At 37.5% G+C, this 18,519-nt stretch overlaps 2 protein-coding genes across 2 annotated transcripts in view; one reads left to right on the top strand and one right to left on the bottom strand.

The window, feature by feature from the left end:
* Positions 1 to 14,132, top strand: part of vstm2la (V-set and transmembrane domain containing 2 like a) — a 56,126-nt gene extending 41,994 nt beyond the window's left edge. The window contains exons 2-4 of the mRNA XM_023406582.2: positions 7,203 to 7,372; positions 7,958 to 8,002; positions 11,455 to 14,132. Of these exons, the coding sequence (XP_023262350.1) occupies positions 7,203 to 7,372; positions 7,958 to 8,002; positions 11,455 to 11,913 (674 nt within the window). The 3' untranslated portion in view covers positions 11,914 to 14,132. The remainder of the gene's footprint in view (positions 1 to 7,202; positions 7,373 to 7,957; positions 8,003 to 11,454) is intronic.
* Positions 14,133 to 15,785: 1,653 nt separating this feature from the next.
* tti1 (TELO2 interacting protein 1) overlaps positions 15,786 to 18,519 on the bottom strand; it is a 21,624-nt gene continuing 18,890 nt past the window's right edge. The window contains exons 13-14 of the mRNA XM_023406581.2: positions 17,681 to 17,768; positions 15,786 to 16,725 (exon numbers count right to left, since the gene is read on the bottom strand). Coding sequence (XP_023262349.1) covers positions 16,515 to 16,725; positions 17,681 to 17,768 — 299 coding nt within the window. The 3' untranslated portion in view covers positions 15,786 to 16,514. The remainder of the gene's footprint in view (positions 16,726 to 17,680; positions 17,769 to 18,519) is intronic.

Here is an 18,519-nt window from a genome sequence, read left to right as displayed (position 1 = left end):
TAATTTCATGCCATATGATAATTTGATATTTTTTGACATTTTTATGCCATAGTATACTATGACGTTTTTTTTGCATTTTTATCCAATACTGTACTATGACATTTTTTAAATATTTTTATACCATACTATACTATGACATTTCAATCCATACAATACTATGAATTTTTTTCATAATTTTATGCCATACTATACTATGACGTTTTTTTGACATTTTTATACCATACTATACTATGACTCTTTTTAACAATTTTATGCAATACTATACTATGACATTTCAATCCACACAATACTATGAATTTTTTTCCTCATTTTATGCCATACTATACTATGACGTTTTTCGACATTTTAATGCTATACTTTAGTATAACATTTTATAATAATTTTATGCCATACTATACTATGATGTTTTTTGATATTTTCATATGATAATATACTATGATATGTCAATCCATATAACACTATGAATTTTTTCAATAATTTATTGGCATACTATACTATGAGGTTTTTTTGACGTTTAGATCTGTCACACTACGTTTCCTTCAACAAAAGATTTGGTGCTGCAATGGTTAGAGCTTTTGTCTTTCAATCAGAAGGTCTCGGGTTTGAATCTGAGCTGTCCAATCTTTCTGTGTAGGCTTTATATTTTTTCCCTGAGTGTACCAAGTTGAAATACCTTACTATACTAGAATGCTCTTTGACATTTTTATATCATACTATACTATGACATTTCAATCCACACAATACTATGAATTGTTTTGATAATTTTATGCCTTACTATACTATGAAGTTTTTTGATAATTTCATGCCACACAATAATTTGAGGTTTTTTAACATTTTTATGCAATACTATACTATGATTTTTTAAAATATTTTTATGCCATACTATACTATGACGTTTTAATCCATACTACACTATGACATTTTTTGATAATTTCATGCCATACTATAATTTGATGTTTTTTTGACATTTTTATGCCATACTACACTATGACGTTTTTTGACATTTTTATGCAATACTATAGTATGACGTTTTTTTTAATATTTTTACACCTTACTATACTATGACATTTTAATCCATACAATACTATGAATTTTATTGATAATTTTATGCCATTCTATACTATGATATTTTTTGACATTTTTATGCCATACTATACTATGACGTTTTTTGACAATTTCATGCTATACTTTAATATAACATTTTTTGAAAATTTCATGCCATACTATACTATGATGTTTTTTGATATTTTTATACGATACTATACTATGATATGTCAATCCATACTATACTATGACGTTTTTCGACATTTTAATGCCATATTATACTATGACGATTTTCGACATTTTAATGCCATACTATAATATGAAGATTTTTCGACATTTTTATACCGTACTATACTATGACATTTCAATCCACACAATACTAATAATTTTTTTGATAATTTCATGCCATACTATACTATGACGTTTTTTTGACATTTTTATGCCATACTATACTAATACGTTTTTTTTTTTATACTTACATACCTTACTATACTATGACGTTTTAATCCATACAAAACTATGATATTTTTTTATAAATTCCAGCAATACTATAATTTGATATTTTTTGACATTTTTATGCCATAGTATACTATGAGGGTTTTTTTTACATTTTTATGCAATACTATACTATGACGTTTTTTTAATATTTTTATACCATACTATACTATGACATTTCAATCCACACAATACTATGAATTTTTTTGGAAATTTTTATGCCATATTATACTATGACGTTTTTTGACGTTTTTATGACATACTATACAATGAAGTTTTTTTTTTTTTACATTTTTATACCATACTATACTATGACATTTCAATCCACACAATACTATGAATTTTTTTTGATAATTTTATGCCATACTATACTATGACGATTTTCAACATTTTTATGCCATACTATACTATGACGATTTTCAACATTTTTATGCCATACTATACTAATACGTTTTTTTTAATACTTACATACCTTACTATACTATGATGTTTCAATCCATAAAATACTATGATATTTTTTTATAAATTCCAGCCATACTATAATTTGATATTTTTTGACATTTTTATGCCATAGTATACTATGACGTTTTTTTACATTTTCATGCCATACTATAATATGAGTTTTTTTTAATATTTTTATACCATACTATACTATGACATTTCAATCCACACAATACTATGATTTTTTTTGATCATTTCATGCCATACTATACTATGATGATTTTCAACATTTTAATGCCATACTATACTATGAAGATTTTCGACATTTTTATACCATACTATACTATGACATTTCAATCCACACAATGCTATTGTGTGGATTATTTTTTTGATAATTTTATGCCATACTATACTATGACGTTTTTTTGATATTTTCATACCTTGGTATACTATGACGTTTTAATCCATACAATACTATGATTTTTTTTGATAAATTCATGCCATACAATACTATAATATTTTTTGATAAATTCATGCCATACTATAATTTGATATTTTTTGACATTTTTATGCCATACTATACAACGACGTTTTTTTGATATTCTTATACCATACTTTACTGTGACATTTTAATCTATACAGTACTATGATTTTTTTAAATCATTTCATGGCATACTATAATTTGATGTTTTTTGACATTTTTATGAAATACTATACTATGACTTTTTAAAATATTTTTATACCATACTATATTATGACATTTCAATCCATACAATACTATACATTTTTTTGACATTTTTATGCCATACTATACTATGACGTTTCAATCCACACAATACTATGAATTTTTTAAATAATTTTATGGCATACTATACTATAATTTTTTTTGACATTTTTATGTCTTACTATACTATGACATTTATTCACATTTTTATGCTATAGTATACTAACTGGTTTTGAAATTTTCTTATGCCATACTATACTATCACGCTTTTTGACGTTTCTATGACTTACTATACTATGACACTTTTATGCCTCAATACATTATGACATTTTGTGCAATACCATACTATGACGCTTTTTGCACGTTTTTATGTTGTACCATACTGTGATGTTGTTTGACATTTTTATTCCTTACCATAATATGTCATTTTATGCTTATTATACCATGACATTTTTATTCTTGAAATATTATGATGTTTTGTGCCTTACTATAATATGACGTTTTTTGACATTTTTATGACATACTATGAGTTTTCTGAACGTTTTCATGCCTTAATGTACTATGACGTTTTTAAAAAAAATGTATAATTTTTTTTTGCCTTTTTATACTATGATGTTTCATACCTTAGTATATTGTGACATTTTTTGATGTTTTTATGATTTATTATGTTATGACGACATTGACATTCTACAGGTTTCATTGGTAATTATACATATATAGGTTATATTTTAATACATATTATATGCATATATATAGTATATACGCCCTTTGGTTCTAGAGATACGTTTTGACATCTTTAATTAATCAAGCCAGATACTGTAAGGATTGTAAGACTTCAGTTCACTGAGGCACTGTACTGCTTTCCCTGCAACCCCCCTGATTTTCATCGTATAATTCGCACTCTTGTGGAAGTGATTGTATTTAAGGAAGAACGTTTAAGTGCAAGAGACAGACTGAGAAACAGGTCCCATGTGATCAGATTAGCACCTGCTGCTTTGATTTTGTTAGATGAACATGATATCCACTACATTATAATGGACTGCGATGATTCTCACCTTTTCCTGCGGTCTTCAAGTATGTGAAGTGCTGGGCCAGAAAAAAAAAGTGCATGGATTTTGGGTTGTGAGCTGTGCAGCTAAGTGGGAAAAGACAGATTATGATTGCTGAGAGCAACTTCAGAGGCTCTATCTCTTACGCAGCAGTTTTTATGTCCCAGCTTTAAATATTATCTACAAGAGAGTGGCTGTGGGCATTGTTGCTGGCTCCGGCTGTGTAATGTCAAATCGATACCTGGTGCGTTTCAGGTTTCACAAATGAAAAATACAAGCAGATTTCCAGATCAATGTACAAGACGGATGTATGACTCGAGGCTCACACTGCTCTTGTAATACAAGACAGATCTATAGCACACCATCACTGGTTGAACAGCCGAGGTTAATCTATGAGCCCAGATGGAAATCAGCACTAAGTTGGCACAGGTTTGACTCGTTCTTATTGACTGAATAAGCCAGACAAATCTATGAGCGGGGGCACAAAAGTTCAGAAATTTTAAAGTTTGCTTTTGAATAGCTCAGTAATTAAAAACACAGACAAACCTCTGAAGTGTCAGTTTTCTGTTGGTGAAAAGCTCAGAGTTACAGAGCTACATTAATAATTAGATTTCAATTAAACGAACCAGGAGACCATGTGATGGAGCAAAACTCCTCATCTGTAACAGGATTTTCCCAAGAGGGAAAACGCAACCTGATCTAGTTGTTTGATGGGGAATTCCCATAATGAGAAGAGGAAAATATTGTGACATTCACACTATTGAGAATAAATGTGAAGAAGTGGCTTTTGCTAATTAATTCTTTGTGTACTGATCTCTTCCTGTAGTTGTTGTTGGCTCTAAAGCCGTGACAAGAGTGAGGGAAGGCAAATACTATGTAATTTGCTAAGGAAACCATGGGATGCGGGCATCTTTAAAATCAGTGGTGTGGATGACTGAATGACTTTATCAATGACTGAAGGAATTATTTTCAATTAGTTTTTAATGACATTTTATTGTATGATATTAAAATTTACAAATTGAAACACAATTTGTCACAAAATGAAAAATGTTCAGCAATAAAACACACCTTTGCTTAATTCAATACTATCTATAGTTTTGCTACTAGGGCCCATGATGGTCTGGTATGACCAGTAGCTCAGGGTGGCTGATGTTCGCTCATGTTAGCAAACGTCATGCAGATGCTGCTTAGTCAGTTCTAGTTAGCACTAAGTCATAAAAAGTTTCAGTGGCTTTGTGAAAACATAAATCTTAACTCAAGGTCTACTTATTAGCTTTCTGCTGAGCTTTCAACCACATCTCTTTCTGGTGCTCTCAAAAAAGCTTTGAGCTCTGGGTCATTTTTCTGAGGAAGACTGTGAGATATAGTTGAAAGCTTTAAATCTCCAGAGAGGAAAAAGCCAGAAAGTGGACCTTGAAGTAAGAATTTTTTTTTTTTTTTTAAACCACTATTTGGTCAAAAATAAACTTTCATACTCACAAAATAAGGAAACCATCATTCTGTAATATCTACTTGTTTAGCTAAAGTCACATAGTCTCCCTTCATGTGTGAAAAATGAGTGGCAGTCTCATTTCTAAAAAGCTGTCTTCTACTATGAAAGGCTGACCTGCCAAGCTCCAGTCAAGAGAAACAGCTCACTTTCATTTGAGTCTGTGGTTTGATGTGGATGATGAAAAGCTGCCTGTTATGTGGCAGGAAGATATGAAAAGGAAAAGGGAGTAGAAGTTTTTCAAGTTAGAGGATTTGTTCCCACAGGGCTCACTCACCAGTTGCCAAATTTAGGGATTCCAAAAAAAAATTCTGTGTACTCATGGTACTGTAATGCGATTTGTATAACAGTAGGCCTCTCCACAAAAAGATTACTGACATTTACCGTCCGGCTTGAGCCTTTCCAAGCCTGACGACTGTTCCACTGTGGGGCCAGTATAGTTGGCACAAATTGTCACTACAGCTGTGTCCCAGTTCAGACATTGGATCCTGTGAAGACATGAAGTCCAGGAGCTCAAGCTGAGCCTCCTCCTCTAATGAGACGTGTAGATGTTGTGTGTGGATGCTCCTCGTCAACATGTTAAGTCAAAGTTTTCCAACTTCATCACTTACTGGCGAAGTGTAAACACCGCTGTGAGAATGTGTTTTATAATGCAGAAGTTCACAGTGCAAGTTCTGCCAAAGCAACTTAACAGTAACAAATAGTGGAGCAGATTAATGGTAGGCTAAAATATATTCATGTATTCTCCATTCAAGTAAAGAACCTGTGATGAACAACATGTCCAGTTTTGTGGTAACTGAACAAATGATGAAGTTTCATCCTGTGTTTCATTATTTACACCTTCTATTTTTCATTGGTTTAAGTCAAGTGAAGTATTTACCAGACCCTGTGTGTCGACGAACATTGCAAATTTGTACATTTATTCTCTATGTAACAAGATCTTTTTTATAAATTTTACTTTTCAAAAATGGTGTAAAATACATTTCCAGGTAAAACTATGTCCAGTAAATGTAACTTTCCCTCTTTAAAAATGCAACTCATGGTTCGCATTGAACCAAATTTCAATTCAGATCAATTCAAAATACTTCAGTCTTCCCTAAATACTCTAAAAACTAAAAGTGGGAGTAAACAGAGACCTCCTTCCAACACTTCTGCTATATGTTCTGTGCATTGTGTTTAATATTTAATTAGTAGAATAGATAATTGTAGGACCTAATATATCTCCTCCTCAGTAATGAATGGTCTATACACTTTTTTTTAACTTCAATTTACTTTAATTTTAGACTTTGCTCAAATCCCTGACTTGTTTTTTTTCAAGTAAACTCTTTGCCTCATCGCTTTCATCATTCTCACCATCACAGACAGCAATAATGTGACACTGCATCTTGAAAATCCAACCGAGAAAGAGCTCACCTTTTTTTCTCTGTGATTAATAAACTCGGCGTTAGGGCTGCTATAATATTGTTTCGGTGAATATTCCGTCATTACACACCGTCAGTCTGATTAATATCTCACTGCTGAAGTAAATTAAGGCTTTTGTGTAAAAATTATTTAACTGTTGTATGATACATTACTTGACTTTTATCACTCAGTGTTTTCTACTGCAGTTTGAGCCCCAGCAACACTTTTAATTCATGAGGTAGTCTGTCTTATTTTGTGTTAAGGAGCTGCTAAAACTATTTCTGTTGGTCCACATGTAAAATCCTCTGAAGCTGCATCATAGCCTTGATCTATGATGTTGCCTCAGAGGGTTTCCTTATGAAAAGTCAAATTTTTGGGAGAAACACTGAATTTCAATACTTTTGAATTTTTTGAAACTTTTCAAAGCTGATATTGGTTTATTTCAAAAACTGTATGTGGCCACCTCAAATCTTTAGACTTTTTCTTTTCTAGCTGCACTGAAAGTCATCAACTGAAAAGCCTTTTAATGCTAATCGTTTCTCCTTCTGTGTCTTTGAAGCAATGTTCACAGAGGTGCCTCACGATATGACCGCCCACAGAGGTCAGGATGTGGAGATGGCCTGCTCCTTCAGAGGGGCGGGAACGCCCTCGTATTCACTGGAGATCCAGTGGTGGTACATCAGGAACCATCTGGACTGGACGGACAGACAGCCCTGGACGACCAATGAAGTAGGTTCATAACAGGCCTTTGGCTTAAAGGATATGTACGGTCTTTTGTGATAAGGCAAGGAAATAAAGGTGAATAATGAAATTATTACACTAACTGTTAGTTGTCCACAGTTAACCGACGGACTCCTTTGGTTAGTAAAATATTTACCATAGTTGTGGAGTAAACTGCTGCTGTGTGCAGTGAGGGATACTATTGACTTTTGTTTTTATTTCAATATAATATGTAGCTGCAGTCTGACCCCTTGTGTTCCTTACCCTTCCACCAGTTATTACAGTGGCACCGAGAGCTCAACGCACTGCAACTTAAGAAAAACACATGCAAATACACACAACACAAACAAATTCAGAAAACATCTTCATAAGCTCCAAATGTTTACAATGTCTGGCTCCCTGGTGTAGAGACGTAGAGCTCGGTGATCGATGCACTATAGGGGACCTTTATCAGTTATTTGATTCAATGTCAATCTGAAAAATACGAATGTAATGCACTCAAATAGAAAAGATAAACAGCAATCATAAGAAATACAGAATGTCTAAAAGGATTAAGATTTCATTCTCATGTTTGTCTTTTGTTTGTTTTCCTAGGTGGCTCCTGAGGAGGAGATGCCGAAGGATGCCACAAAGATAAGTGTGAGTTAACTTCTATCTGCTTCCATTGTTCGAGAGAAGCCTTATGTTTGCCTTGGTGTTATATGATGAAATGAGACACAAAACCCTCATGATTACATTTAAATGTCTTGTTCTGGATCATCTGTAGACGTTGCACTCATGCCGTGTTACACACAAGGATCTGACTCTCGCTCAGCGAAGCTCTCGGTGCAGCGATGATGAGAGACATGGCAACCTGGGGGGGGGGCAAAGTGCATCATATTCAGATTCTCATAAACGCCCCTGCATCTTTATGACTGCAACACCAAATCCCAATAATAAACAAGGAAGTCAGCAGAACTTTTTATATCTCCTCTGGTATCCATCCAGGCGTTTCCCACAATAAGCAGGGAGGGCCTTTTACTGAGGAAGCACAAACATTTAGTGACTCAAAAAATTTGGACTCTGTCCTTAATTAAGTGCAGAAGTGAGTTGAGTGTAGGAAGTACTGCACATTATCTCCACACCAGCCTATTCCTCCTGCTGAATCTCCCTCAACCGACTTCACAATTACAGAAATGAGCAACAACACCTACTGTAAATATAAAGTTGAAGATATTAGATATCTAAAGATACTGTTACAGATTCTGTTACAGATACATTGGTGTTTGTGTGTGAAGAGACGAACACGAAAACACAAAACAGAAAACATGAAGCCTCTCTTCTTTCTCCCACCAGGCTAGCTTCTGCTCATTCGCTGTAATGAAAGCACCAGCTGTGGTTTGGGTGACTGAGTGTCAGTCTTTATGTGTGTGTGTGTGTGTTTGTTTGTGTGGGTGGAGTCATACACTGCAGGCTGTACAGCTGGAAAATCATTATTAGCTTTCTGTACATAATGGATGTTGGCCCACATCCATATAGTCAAACGAAAACATGGCAAACATTCACACATGTGCTGACACAAAGCGATGAACAGTGCTACAGAAGGTGTCAAGCTTTTACATACAGTACCAGACACACATGCGGGGGCTCACACACACACACACACACACACACACACACACACACACACACACACACACACACACACGCACACACAAAATCCAACGTCTGCTAGCGTCACAGGGAGGAAGGTGGGTGATAAATGAAGTCGTATTTATATCTCGATGCGTCACGTCTCATGATGTCCCCAGACTTGAGAGTTGCTCCCTGAACTTGCAAAGCTTTTGCCTTCTAGATGTAGTCGCTTCATGCTTTCAAGGCCACAAATAGAATTTGTTAAACAGCACCTTTGTCAGACTTTGTGTGAGTGATTGGTTGGGAGGAGGCGCTAGCTGTGGAGGAGTGTATCCAGGCTACAATGGTGATTTCAACATCACACCTAGAGCTTTCATTCTTTCTTTGCATCACTTCATGTACAGTATCTATCTTCATATATGTTATTTTCTCTTTTAAACACAGTAAAACTTAATTTATGATCTGCAACCAGATCACAGATATCTTGTGTTTGACTGAATTTACATACAGGGAAGAATTAAAGCATTAGTTTTACATTTTGGGAAATATATGCTTATTTCCTTTTATGCTGAGAGTAAGATGAGAAGATTGATACCAGTCTGATGTGTACAGTCGGTGCTCTGATGGTGTTTTGTCTGCTTTTTGTCTTGTCCTGTTTGTTTTCTTTCAATGTTCAATATCAAACTGCCTCCAGGGACTGGAGGTAAAAATGAGCCTTTCGGCTAAATTGACACATTGATAATGTCAATGTGTCAGATTTAGCCAAAAGTAAAGCAAATATTTAGCTGGAGCCAGAAGATGGTTAGCTTAGCTTAGCTTAGCTTAGCACAGAGACTGGAAACAGGAAAACAGCTAGTCTGGCTCTCTCCAAGAGAAACATACCAGCTCCTGTAAAGCTCATAAATTGACACATTATATCTCATTTGTTTAACTTGAACAAAACAAAACAAGTTGTGGATTTACAGGAGATTATGTGTGAAACAGTTTTCTTGGCTGGAAGCACTGACTTGAGTTTCCGTTGTTTGCCTGGCAACCTCACGTGACGAAAAGACAGATGAAAGAAAGTCACTAAAAATCGTCCTGGCAACTGAAACCACATATATATGTATACTTTGTTTGTTTTTTTTGTACAGAGTAAACAATCAAGATATAACATGTTATTTTGTGAGTTACAGAGTTACTGATATTTTCTTTAAACTTTGCACAGAGCTGGGCTGGATGTTGCTATGCTACTCTAAGCTAACAGCCTCCATGCTGTAGGTTCCTACTGAACAGACAGACATGAGAGTGGAGTCAGTCTTCTCATCTAACTCTTAGAAAGACAGCAACAAAAGCATATATCCTCAGCGAGTGCACTTCCTGCTTTCATTACCACTCACCAGTTTCATGGCCAGACGGCTCGACTGACTGAGCATCTGTGAGATAGTACCAGTAAGTGTTTGTGTGTGTTAAGGGGGAAATTGATTTTTTTTTTTTTTCACTCTTGTGCATCTGCTGTGATTCTGCAGGTATTTCATTTTAAAGGGTCGTTTTCAGCTACATGTACAATAAAGGACAAGTACACTGAGGAACTGAAAGAAGAGCCAGAAGGAAATAGTGAATGATATATAGAAAGAAAAAGACAGATGCCATCAATGATGTTTTTTTTTTTTTTAATTATACTTATATTTACATATGTATACTTGATCATTATACAGTATGAGCAAAAGCCAAATGCACATTAACAGTAGATGACAGTAAAACCGATGTTGGTACCAACGTGTGAATTGTTGGATAAACAGCAATTCAGTTGTTGATTTAATGGTTATGAGTGTTATTCATGTTCCTGCAGTACGTCAATGCAGCTAGAGCAGTATAATTTTAAAAGAGGAAAACAGCACATTCTTCCTCCTCCAAATAAAAAGTTAAATCCATAATAAAATACAACCTTCCTTAATTCAATATACCTTTGCCAATACAGTTTTTCGCTTATGGTGGCTAATGTTGGCTAATGTTAACTAACTGACTTACAAACTAACCAAGGTATCAAAATAAATCTGGCCCATACTCGGGCCACATGCTTATTTTTCTTCTGGCCCAGTTTATGCCTGGTTCCACGGCCCGAATCTGGCCCATATACAACATGTTTGTCAAACGCTGCTTCCACATCTGGACACAGAAAATCTTGTTAGACAATACCAGAGAATAATAGCCAGATTTTGCCCAGATGTAAACGTATATGTGCCAGGCTCGGGCCAAGGACCCAGGCATGTTGGGACAGACGTTTTATTTTGCTATCTGTGAACTAACTAACTAACTAACTAACTAACTAAAAACAATATTGCTGTATAACTAATGCATTAATGCAATTAGCATTAGGCTAATCATTATCCTGTTGCGGCCAAAGTTGCTGCTGTTCAGCAAAGTTACGCAAGTTTGTACTGAGAGTTTGATTTTCTTTTACAATTTCACCATCATTTCTTCTCTCTCTTTGCCAGGTTGTAAAGGTTGTAGGAAGCAACATCTCCCATAAACTCCGCCTCTCCCGAGTCAAGCCGTCTGACGAAGGCACCTACGAATGCCGCGTCATTGACTTCAGCGATGACGCAGGTGCCCGCCACCACCGCGTCAGGGCCTACCTGCAGGTGGTGCCGGAGAGCGACGGCAACCACAATGACAACTTCGAGGCCGCGGACGATACCAAGAGGGGAGTGGGATTCGCCGACGGGGACGACATGGAGTCTCACGGTGGCGCCAGAGAGCAAGCTCACGGCCATCACCAGAATCACGGGCACCACCAGGAGCACGGCAAGCAGCGGCCTTCGTCGCCGGCTCACCACGGCCACAGCCACAGCAGCAGTCAGCAGCACAAGGCAGGCAGAGAGCTGAGGAAGAGGGACGTGGACAGTAACCACAGCCACAATGACTGCACCAACGAGCCGAGCTGTGCGCCGTAGACGTTGGCCCAATACACCTGAGTGATAGATTGCATAACATGATGTGTGTCACAGCATAGAAAAGCTACTCTTCCCACACAGAAGCAGGCCTGTGCACAAATCCCGAATCCCTAGAAATCTACAGTATGTCTTATTCAGAGCACAGCGCCTTAAACTGTGTGCAAGGGACGTAGCTTTTTGTTGCTGTGCATGGGTCTGGGTTGGACTGCTCACTGTCTGTAAAGCTTGGCTTCACGGCATTGAGCAAAGGGAGGGAGGGGTTGACATGTAGATCTAGGCAGCTCCACTGTTTCTGGTCTCAGCGCCAAAAAAAAAAAAAAAAAAAAAAAAAAGACTCTGGCCCTACTATTAACCCATGCTCTGTTCCACTCTTGTACTTTAGATACTGTAAATGACACAACCCTGCTTTCACGCTCATACTTCTTCCACTGCCTTACTCTGTCATTTGAATACACCCACAGAAAATAGCACCATGGTATACCTTTTGAAACTGGGTCTGTCCCCAGTACAATAGAATTAAACTCCACCATCAGTTAATTCTTCTCTTGGAAATCCTGTCCTTAGCTTTTCACCTAAAGCACCTAGCTCTTTCTGTGCATTCAAATAATGGACATGGATATGGTGCAAAACGTGTGTACACCCAAAATTCAGCTACTTATTCAGTGTTTACTCGCGGGAAGAAAGAAACATGCTTTCTTCAGCAGGAAATTCATCAAAGTCCCAGAGCATCAGCGCTCATCAGGGACAGATATGTCCTCATTTCATTTCAGCTGGACTAAATGCAGTGGCAGTGTGGAAAAGCGTGGGATTTCCCAACAACCATGGGTGTTCACAATTCAAACAAAGCACATCACCGGCTGCATTATTCCCACAGCGCTTTTGAGTTTATGAAACAACAGCGCAACAGAAAGTGTGATTTTTATTCAACCCCACCCCCACCCCACCCCTTTGTGCCGCAGGTTCGATCCGCTCATGGCTGTTCACGCTGAGGGAAATCAATCAGATTGTTCCATGTGGACGCCACCTGTTTGGAAAGCCATGAAAAAGATCAAATCTGTGCCGCTGAATTACAAATCTGATTTGGTGTGCCACTGAATCTGGATTAGAAATGATTAGAACAAACGTGATCTTGGTGCAAGATACTTTTTTTGCAGAGCAGTGCCGTACTCCTGTCTAAGCTTAGTTCCCTTATTCCGATGCTCTGGCCCAGTGCTCATCAATCATTAAAAAGCCTCAATCCTCTCCACTACAAGCCTCTAATCCACTGTATATATGACTGTATAATATGAAATAAAGTGAGTGCATGTTCAGTAATTTTTCTTAAAAACTTTTTCAACCAACCATACACAGACAGTGTGGTAGTTAAATAAATTTTTGTTTATTTATTAGTTCATTTAAAAAAAAAAAAAAAGTCTGTTCTGAATCTTTTTTCCTACTTTAGAAGTCTTGTCAAAAAGAGTTTTTTTTTTTTTTTTTTTCATTTTCAAAGCAGTTCTCCGTTGCTTTACTGCTCTCCAAAAGTGCTGTACAGACAGATGAATGAAACATTCTCTTCGTAGCTGCTCAGAAATGGGGTTTCCCTAATGTATCTTAGTACTTAAAGCAGTGTTTCTTAAACTACTGTACTGGATGTGCAGGGCTGCAAACATGAGTATTACCATATTTTAATGAGCCTGAAAACCTGGATTCATTTCGTGCAGTTTGGGACTCGGTCTGAAAAGGTTTGAGAGGCCATTTTATTTCTGCCATTTTTGTAACTTGACGATAATCTCTTTGCTTAGATGCTTTGTGTGAAGCGCTGCCCTTGTCTGAAGCACACAGTGTGGGGCGTTTTTGGGACAAATGCTTTGCTCTGAAGGAATCAAACGGGACAAAGTGAATGTGGATAACATCCTGGATGAAGCCTTGAGCTGTGACGGTGAGAAGAAAGAGGAAAACGTTGTTAGTGAAACACTGAAATTGGCGGTCTGTATGTCAAGTGCTCAAGTGGTTGTGGGCAGTCCTTGTAGACTGGGAGGAGTGATCAGTTGGATTGTTTTTTTGTTTGTTTTTTTTTCAACCAGTAACTTTGATTTGATGTTTTGTAAAGAAGAGCTCACTGTTAAAAAAAACAAAACAAAAAAAAAAACAAAGGGAAAATGTACATTTCTTCTAGAATGTTTGGTCTCACACTAAGTGTATGCCTTTATCAAATGAAATAAATTGTATATGAAACAACATTTTCTCATTGATTTAGATTTAAAAGGGCGAAAGACACAACAAGCTCGGGGGGGGGTTTGTTTGCTTCTACGTCAGCTGTGGTTTAGGTTTCGGCCCCCGCTGTGTGTGTCTGTCCATGTCCTGTCTCTTATACACATCTGTGCTATTGTCAGCACTGGCAGCAGGATAAATAGCAACAGCACAGGACGAGATAAAGAGGCGCAGTGCCGCGCTCACTAGAGTTAAGCCAGGCCGGCTAAATACAAAACACGTGGCGATCTTGTTTCCTCACACTAGAAGGCTCATACATTCATTATGGAGCAATGAGGTGTGGAGGCACCGGGCTCTGAGGTGATCCGATAATGGGCGGGTGTGTGTGTGTGTGTGTGTTTGTAGGGAGGGCTTCCTGTTTCCTTCATTTATACATCTCTTGAGCCCCGCAGGGCTCTGAGTGACAACATGTACAATGATAGATCGGCCAGGATCCCCGTCACGAGGCCTTCGATTTTCTCTGTAGTTACACAGTTTCGTCCATCTTCTGCTGACAGCACATGTGATGTGGCTGCCAGGGTGAGCTCAAAGGTTAGTGAGGGAATCCCACCCAGTGCGGAAGACTTCCTCCGTCCTTTGCATAGCTACACCTGCCAGGGAAGTCTCATTAAGAGTCTGGTTTTTATTCGGTCTGTATTTTCCTGACTGTTGCAAATTCCATGAATAGACTCAAACCAGCAATGTGTTGGTTCATCTCTTCCCACTTTCTGACTCCTCTACACTGTCTGTGCCTCTCAAGCCTCAAGTCCATTGGATCCGACTGAAGACAGAAAAAAAGGTCACATTTATATTTTGTAGTTTCAATTTCTCTTTAAAAAAAAACATCTGGGCAATGTAGTTTTTAGCTAATGTGACTCAGTTACACTTTACTGCCCACAAATTACAGTGTAATTATTTAGTGTATACAGGGTATCAATAAAATACTTACTGGGTACCTATACAGAGACATTATAATAAGTTCTCAGTAATGAGTTCAGGGGAAGAAGACATTGTAAATTAAGGGGCTGACAACTTTGTGTTTAAGAGCAACACTGTATTTTCTAAATTACTGAGTACTGCTTATTGCTTAATTACAGAGCGCAGAATAACATTACGGGGTAATAAGGCAAGAAAAATGGCAAAAAAAATTTGTTATGTTAATTAATATTAAAGGGCAGGGAGAAACTTTAGCTACTATATGTCAATGACAGGCAGTTTATCATACTCTAAATCAACCTATATAAAATTTTGTTTTTACTTTAGCAAATGGAACTGCTACACACACAGTCTGGATTCTTTCCTATAACATACATATGGTGGAAGGACATGTATTCTCAGCCTGTATGTACCTGTAGTTATTTAACATGTACCTGGTAACTTTAAAAGTCGTAGGTGAAATTTATTTCTAGGTCCCCTAAACACAAATCATTTATGACTTCATGCACTTCCTCTCTCCCTCTCCCTTTTACATGTGACTCACTCAAAATACATGCCCCAAAAAATAACTACAAAAAAAGAAAAAAGAATATTATTAACCTTAAAATACCGAACCCAGATGTGTTAAAATAGATATTCAAGCCTGCACCGTCCATCTTTCCAACTTGGGAAGAAAAAAAATACCAACCTACTGCTCACATAGCAGATTAGGATTTAGTCAGTTTTATTAATTTGGTACCGTTCAATTCAAACTTCTGCAGTAGTTTTTACTACGAGTGTTGACACAACAGCTGCGTTTTCTGTTACAATACCAAAACAACACTTTACGTTACTTGGCTTTGACGAATATTAAAATGTTTCTATATAAAACTCTTGTTTTCATTTAGCAAAAGAAGTCAAAGCTCTGATATTTTAACACAAGCAGCTGTACAAGACACTGTAGTCGAAAGCTGGCAAAACTGTGATATAAAACAGGAAATAATGACAGGACTATGAGATCAAGGATTACTCTTTTCAAAACTTCTCTGAAACGTGAGGCTGAATAATTCAAACCAGTGAGATATTTCAGAGCAAAGTATTTCTTCTGAAAATTAAGAAATAACTCGAGACGGAATGGAAAATATAATATTTGCATTTACAGCACATGAAATGAAAAACATCAGCACTGTCACTACCTGTCAGAGGTGTTCATGCTTTCTCCTCCTGCAGCAGGAGGAGGGTGAACAGCAGCGGAGATGCTGCATTGACATTTTCCCTTTGTACCTGGCTGCTTATCAAAGCCGTGTACACCATGAAGGTTATCACAGCCCCTAATCTGATGGCTGTTTTTTCGGCACAATTGTCAAGATTCCCGTTCAGTTAATTGACTTGTTGGTGTAGCGGTTCAATAAGCCATCCGTCTGAGAGGACAGTCAATCACAGCGTTCACCAGCTCATTAGCTGACCGGCTGCTCGACTGTGGCAGCAAACTCTTCCCTCAGTAGTTTCAGCACGTTGTCCGAGTACTCGTCTCTCGGCCTGCCCATCCCGCTCAGCTGCACGGGCTGGAGGTCGGGGTGGGGCGGGGTGTAGGACGACGGGCAGTGCAGCTCGTTCAGAGTGAACCAGAAGTTGTCCGGATCCACCTGGATTAAGTGTCGGAAAACACTACGGGGAGGAGCGAAAGATACACGGGAAGAGGATTAGCTCTGGGCTGTGTTTTGCTAAGATGCAAAATATCTGTGGTGTGGAGAAAGAAGAAGAAGAAAAAAAAAAGAAACCCTTCCTGTAATCCAAAGTGACAGACTGAGCTGAGCATAGCAGGTTCACTGGTTTAACTACAAGCTGAATAACTGCTGCCCACTTTCAGGTTGTTTTTCTTTTTTACCACGTGCAAGGAGGAAAAACACAAGTGATTCACTCCTGTTTGTTTAGTTATTGGGATATCTAAAAATACTTCTTTATGCTTAATGAATTGCATGTATAGTTTTCTTGTCAAAACAATATTAGTAATAAAGACCTGCAGTTAAAATATGCAGCTCTACACACTTTTGTGTTTAGATATCTCCAGGTTACGAGTTATTTACATAATTCTGAATTTAGAGGAAAGATGAAAAATAACCTGCACCCTTTAATTCAATAGCTTAATAATTTGGAAAAACTACAAACTATCTGATAATAAAAGTCAAATTAAAAGCATATAATGTGCAAACTTTTAGAACAAGGTGAGAAGATGAAAATGTTTAGATGTGAAGAAGATCTGGGAACACGCTTAAACAGTCAGCAGTTGCCGACACGCCATGTGCAGAAAGAAAAAAAATAACACCAGTTCAGTGAATTTGTCAAACTTTTGTGTGACTGTGGGCCACAGGGCCACACATGGTAACAGTAACATTTTTAACAGTAAGCCTTTGAATATGTGCTGGCCCGCCATTTAATGGCTTAGAAATAAATTGTCCCTAGGCCCCAAACTTACTTTGCCAACCGCTGCTACATGAACAGAAATTGATTGTGTGTTGAAAAAGATGGAGAAATCTTAATCTGCTGCTAAAGTACTGAAGGGAAGTAGTTTAAAATTGGGTTAGAGTTAATACCACTGCAATGGGCTATGGTGAGGAGTTACCTGAGGCAGGCCTCTTGCAGTGGGAAGGGTTGTCTGCAGCTCAGGTAGGGCAGGCAGGCTTCACACACAGCATCCATTTCTGCTTCACCTGAGGAAACCAAGACGGGAGGAAAACAAAAACATGGATGATTTTTTTTTTTCCCGATCTTAAAAAGGACGGTATAGATTTAATTTTAGCAGTGTTTCTCCACTGGAGGAAACAGATTGGACCAATTTATTTATGTGACAGTCAAAATTCATACGTGAATCCTGTGTGTACAGTATCCCAACGTAAGGATGATCAATGTGTTTTTTTTTCTTCCCCCGACAATGAAAAATGAGAAGAATATCATAAATCACAGTGGAAATCACTGGAAATCTTTGTGTGTTGTTGTTTTTTGTTTTTTTTAAATAATAATAAATATAAATTGACACTCTGGATATAATCTGTTCCCAGAATATGGCACAGCTTGGTAAGACAGTGTGTTGCAAAGGGGAGGAATGTAGAAGGATAAAAGAGAGAGGAAGATGAAAGAGGAAAAATAGATCATGCCTGGACATTACTTTTTCTAACCCCTAATGAGCTGAGAGAAACTGCTGAGACGGCTGAGGAAAAATTCCACAGCAGGCTGTTTCCACATCTCTGGATTTCACACCTGAGAACCTGCCCTCCTTCTCCTCTCTCCCCCCTTTTCCACTGACTGTAACTTTCATAACCTCGCCAGCGCCTGCTCCCTCTATCCTTCCACTTGACTCCTTTCCACTCTGTCATCTCCTCTTCCGATCTCTCTCTCTCTCTCTCTCTCTCTGCTTACCCACACTCGGCTTGAACCGGGCCTGCTCGCTGTGTGTCAAGAATA

Source organism: Seriola lalandi, unplaced genomic scaffold (assembly GCF_002814215.2).
Source record: "Seriola lalandi dorsalis isolate HSWRI2012SDOR001 ecotype SW California unplaced genomic scaffold, Sedor1 jcf7180002054312, whole genome shotgun sequence".
Classification (NCBI taxonomy): domain Eukaryota; kingdom Metazoa; phylum Chordata; class Actinopteri; order Carangiformes; family Carangidae; genus Seriola; species Seriola lalandi.
The sequence above is the reverse complement of the archived record's forward strand: the minus strand, read 5'-3'. Positions and strand labels throughout refer to the sequence as shown.